Source organism: Salmo salar, chromosome 20 (assembly GCF_965601325.2).
Source record: "Salmo salar chromosome 20, fSalSal1, whole genome shotgun sequence".
NCBI classification, from domain to species: Eukaryota; Metazoa; Chordata; class Actinopteri; order Salmoniformes; family Salmonidae; genus Salmo; species Salmo salar.
The window spans coordinates 24,988,824-24,994,477 of NC_138310.1; the positions used below are offsets into that span (position 1 = coordinate 24,988,824).

Genomic DNA, 5,654 nt, shown 5'->3' on the forward strand with positions numbered 1-5,654 from the left:
GTGAAAGTGAGGTATAAAATGCATCTGAAAAGTATCTCAAATACTTTATAGAGAGGTGTTAAAAACTCTGGGGGATTGTAGTGTGAACTTAACACATAAAGAATAGAAAATGTACCCTGAAGACATAGAAGTGCCCGTAGTTGCAGAATCATCATTAATAACTTGTTTCTCTTCAAATGGTTATAGAATAGAACAGGTTAGAGTCAGCTAAGGGCCTTTTACACTGGTGCATTACTGAAAACTGAATTGCAGTTCAGCTCACATGAGATATTAAGAACATGAACGCGATTAAAAAGATAACACATTACAATTTAAACATCTCCACATGCTATTTTTCTGGACTTTTCTATCTTCCAGTCCAAATGAAAATTTTGGGGAGGGATTACCTGATGTGCATTTTGTGTCATTTTTAACGACAGAAAATTTCATTAGGCTACCCTATAGACCTGCATGAAAATCCATTGTAGATTCAGTGAGCAGGTCATCTATTGGGCCAGGGCTGGGTCTCTCAGAGGGGACTTGGCATGGTGGCAGAGTTTACCCATTTGCAAAGTAGGCTGATGGCATCACTTACCGCTCAACTGTAACCCATTTCAAACTGTGTTTTTGAGATTATCCTGAAAATGTGTAATGGTAACTCCAAAGCATATTTTCAGGTAGTTTTTTCTGATGCCATTCAAAACAAAGCAAGTTGATCCAGTCAAGTCAACCTTTCATGGTTATAAACAGACTACTTAAAACTTAAACCAAACTGCTGGTCAAACCCACTGCTCATATTGTGTTCATTGAAATATACCATATGAGAAGCAGTGAATACACTAACTTGGTAAAAAAAAATATTTTGCATTTGGCTGCCCTCTGTTAGAGAGATGCAACATGCAGAAATCGCTCCTCCAATTCATAGTTGCTAAAATTCTAATAGTTTGCCTAGTTTCAGTTTATGTGACAAAACAAGCAAGTATAGTGTAGAGAATCATTATACCATCTAAACCGTTGTGAAATATATTTTCCATAACCCAAAAGATTGTGTTTGAAGCTGGTGTACATAACTGAAAGTATAAGACGCAAAAAAAAAAAAACATTTCAGAACGGGAAGCATAGAAATAACTTACATTGAACAGGTCTATGTGAATTTGGTCAGGTCGCCCAAAAAGTTACATATTGTATATTTAGAGCTTGTGGAGTCGGCAGGTTCAGCATCATGTGTGACAGGATACAGACCATTTACAGTACGTTCTAAAATCCCCTTTTTCAGAAAGTACTGGGCAGATTTATAGTAAAGAGAAAGAGTAACCAAAAAAGTGATCTACTTGTCACATGTTATATCTTTCTCCCACTAAATTGCCACAAAACAACTCTAAATGTCAGGATTACACAAGAATATGCAATGCTCTTGGCATTTTCCCCTTACTTTTTCATCTGTCCTGGCAAGAGCAAACAGTGTTTTGAACGTGTCATGAATTTGACTTCTGCTAAATGTGCCTATATAGACAGCTACAGAAATCAGAGCTATATGTGTGCATATTACAAATACACCAGTTAATGATGATGATAATAATAATTTGTTTGTTACTTTCTGTAATAAATATACCCTACTACATGTAGTAAGGATTTTAATTTATATGCACAGTTGGATTTAAATAATCTATATTTTTATAAATTATTAAAATGTTTTAATAAATTCACTGTTTATATTTATATTTCCATAGAACGTTAAATACATTCCAATATAGACAAAGGAAAAACAAATTGATTTGTATCTATTCATCAAATTAGTATGAAGAGATAAAGAACACCATTAAAGATGATGCATAAAATAGACAGAGGGTAGTCACTGAATGTATCAACATTATAATTAAACTTACTGCAAAAGAGAAATCCAATGATTCCATTATGCATGAAGACGTTTTATAAAAACCACTGTTCACAATATCTTACAAAAAAGGTAAAGATGATACAGAGCTATTGTTTTACGATATAGCTGATCCATCACAATATCAGTCTATCCCATATTAGTGTTGATACGCCATACTATGGACTAAAACAGAAGAAGCATAAACCTGTGTATTGAAGCTGCTTCTGCCTCAGCACCACAGAGGGCCAGCCATGGCAGGTCATCAAAAAGCAACTTGTTCCCACTCCACCTGTTCAAAACGCTATTAATCTGCTGCCTTCCAATAGAAGGCTTGGCTTTGTCCCGGGAGCCAATAGAAATACGAGAGCTGTGGGACTGACCAATCCAAGGCAGCATTCTAATATGTCCTTTCTTTATCAAGGTGCCACTCCACTTCAAGATACTGCTTATTTATGACCCCCGAGAAGAGAGCAGGGAGGAGATATTTGTCTTAAGGAGCAACTGTGAACACTGTTTCTCAGGTTGCACAACACCTGATGTTGATTTTTGAACTGTCACCTTCAGTACTATGGCACAAAGCAGGTGAAGGAAGACAGTGAAGAGGTTTTATGCTGGCACCTGCCCTCTGCTGTCATAGCCAGCTAGAGAGACACCTCTGCAGATACCAGTGACCTGGAGTAATCTAGTCCTCAGATAGGGGACATTGGCATCAGCATCATTTGAACATCAACAGACTGGATTACGAAATAAGAACACAATCAACAAACCCGTATTCATCCAGTCTTGGTGAGAGAGGTAAACGTGAACCTTTGTGGGCCGCACTGGGTCTTTTCATGACTGGACCTTGTTAGGTGAGTTGGTGAAATCTAAAAGTGGAGGCACTTCTCATGGATTCCAACATACCGGGGTCTTTTCTGTTCAACAACAGCCTGAATCAGTTCTCTTCGGACTTAAAGGCACCTGTGTGTCAGTACTCAGTGCCCAACTCCTTCTACAAGCTCAACCCAGGCCTGAACAGCCAGCTGCAGGCAGCAGGCACACCCCACGGCATCAGTGACATCCTCAGCCGTTCCATGATGGGCGCTACGGGCACTACCACCCTGCTCTCTGGATACCCTACCATGGGGGGCTTTGGCACCGTGGCCACCCCGGGGGTCTACTACAACCGTGCCGACTACAACCCCTCACTGGGCGGCTTCACCAAGCCTGGCGCTGAGTGCCCCGTGAAGGGTCGCAGTGGCAGCTGCTGGGTAGAGAGCGGGTACGAGTGGAGAGGAGGGAGGCAGCAGTGCAATAACAGTGAGTAACTCCACACTATAGTCACCTGAATATCACACGACTCACACACCAACTGACTGAGGCATGGCTTATATCACCCATCCATAATACTCAGAGAACTGTATTATTATCTAGATTTTTATCATGTTTTTTTTCTCAAAGCTTAAACAAATTAATATATTTGGTGTAAATTACTTTTTAACTCCTCTGTTTAATTAAAAAACAAATATCTTAAAACATTTGAATAACTTAATTTCTCATAAAAGTTTTTAAATCAAGGTTCTGTTAGTTAAAGGTGTAAATATATTATTGTATAAAGTGTATGGCAGTCTATTGTAATCTATAATGTCATTTTATGTGTCATTGTTTAAATACTGGTTATCACTAACCATTCAGTCTTTCAGTAAAGACAGTGTACATATAATTTGGCTGACTCATTCACTTAACATACCAATATCTGGAATCTGATTACATGCTATATAAGGATAATGCTGCATAGGTCACATAAAACATTTTAAGATGTGAAAAAAGTTTGTATTGAGAAATGTATCTAATATTATATTTGATCATCTCTGTAATACAAACACACTAAAAATACAGTAAAATTGGTTGTATATTCATTTTGATTCCTCCAATATACTAGTATTTTACTAACTACTACTAATATTTTACAGATATGTAAAAATATCTATGTAATTGACCATGTCATCATTATTTACCTCACTATTTGTATGCAGTATCCAAGTGACTTAAATTGAAAATAACTGTAATGCATACTTCATTTCCAGACATTGGGCATCTAGAGGATATTTCGGGCAGGAAGAAGCACACCAGACCTACATTCAGTGGACATCAGATATTTGCCCTGGAGAAAACCTTTGAGCGGACCAAGTACTTGGCCGGGCCAGAGAGAGCTAGACTGGCCTACTCCCTGGGCATGACAGAGTCACAAGTCAAGGTAAAGCAAAAGTCCCCATATAGACAGATCTAAATGCATGCACTGACTATACACTTCATCTGAATTCATTTAGTAAAGAGGATTACAGTATAGTATAATTTAATGTATGCTGGTTAAAATAAGAAATCCCACTAAGTAAAGAAATGATTTAATCAGGTATGGTTCCAGAACCGCCGCACCAAGTGGAGGAAGAAGAGTGCCTCAGAGCCCAGCTCCACCCAGGCGATGCGGGGTGAGCAGGGAGGGGAGGCCTCGGAGAACGAGGTGGAGGATGAAGAGTACAACAAGCCTCTGGATCCCGACTCGGACGACGAGAAGATACGACTGCTGCTGCGCAAACACCGCCGGGCTTTCTCTGTACTCCGCCTTGGACCACATCACGTCTGACACATTCACACAAAAGCTGCCACGCACACACGCACACAGACACACACGCACACATCAGATGTGCATGTTGTAGCAAGGGGTAGCATTAAACACATTTTGTAGTACAGACACACAACTAAATATTCAAGCATGTTCAAAATAAGACACATTTATAATACAGTAAGTTTAAGGAGAAAAAAGGGTAACGGTTCACGTGAAGTGATGCCTTGACGTACTGTATTTGTAACCATAATGGAAACAGAGGGAAGATGTTACCATTAAATGATGGGTGAAACAGTTTAAATTGAAAATAGAATTCATCAATGAGTTTCAATGAGGCAAATGGTTAACTGTTATGTAGGAAACCCATCATGATCTATTATCCTCAGCTGCACTATGATGGTTGCATCAAACGTGAAAGGAAATAGTTTCTCATGTGTACATACACATTATAGCAGACCAAAGCTAAATAGATATGTAAACCATGGATAATGCAGTTGACAGTACCTGTTTTATTTGAATAGAATAAACACTTCAGGTCAAGGACTTTTTATTTAAGTTCATCAAATTAATTTGCTTGTTGTACTCTTAATATCGAATGTCCATTTGAACTTGTTTCAGTCAACTGCTGTACTATGAACACAGAATATTTCTATTATTAACTTTGATTCATTTAATTGAGAGCCTGGCAATGCTGTTTTTTTAACACTGGCGTTGAAGGTACACATATCAAGATAAGTCTTGACCTTTTATTTTGACTAATGTGTTGGCTAATGTCATGCAGACATGCAAGCTTTCATGACATTTGAGGGTTTCTGCGCATCCAAATTAAGTTGCATAAGGATAATGTAAATGAATGATGACATTTTTAATTGTACAATAAATTATTGTGAATTATTTATTGAATACAATGGTACAATGATTGTGTCATGACTTGGTTTTTCAGTAATTGTTTTCATATAAAAGACAACAATCCCCAAACAAACAACTTATACTGTGCTGTATCTGACATCTAAACAGACATTGAAGTCTATATCAGCAATAGAGTTGTTAATACATTAAAAGCGACAGTTAAGACAGATGGCGGGTAGAAAGGCACAATCATTGAGTAGAAGTGAGGGGTCAAAGGCCAATCCCAAGGTAATCTATGTAGTTACCAGGGTGCTGGAATTGGACTGGCTGAACTGTTCTGTGTAG

General features: G+C 38.3%; 1 protein-coding gene across 2 annotated transcripts; it reads left to right on the forward strand.

The window, feature by feature from the left end:
- Positions 1–2,302: 2,302 nt before the first annotated feature.
- On the forward strand, positions 2,303–5,356 carry nkx6-3 (NK6 homeobox 3). Of its 2 annotated transcripts, none has more exons than XM_014160094.3 (3): positions 2,303–3,154; positions 3,922–4,091; positions 4,260–5,356. In XM_014160094.3, the coding sequence occupies exons 1-3, from the start codon at positions 2,743–2,745 to the stop codon at positions 4,476–4,478; spliced, it is 801 nt and encodes a 266-aa protein (XP_014015569.1). In that variant the 5' UTR covers positions 2,303–2,742; the 3' UTR covers positions 4,479–5,356. The 2 variants fall into 2 exon arrangements, with proteins under 2 accessions (XP_014015569.1, XP_014015568.1); XM_014160093.3 differs by having other exon boundaries at positions 2,306–3,154; positions 4,248–5,356.
- Positions 5,357–5,654: the final 298 nt, after the last annotated feature.

Coding starts and splice junctions, on each gene's coding strand:
- nkx6-3 (XM_014160093.3), top strand. CDS start 2,743: ATGGATTCCAACATACCGGGGTCTTTTCTGTTCAACAACAGCCTGAAT. Junction 3,155..3,921: donor GAGGCAGCAGTGCAATAACA/GTGAGTAACTCC, acceptor CTTCATTTCCAG/ACATTGGGCATCTAGAGGAT. Junction 4,092..4,247: donor TGACAGAGTCACAAGTCAAG/GTAAAGCAAAAG, acceptor TGATTTAATCAG/GTATGGTTCCAGAACCGCCG.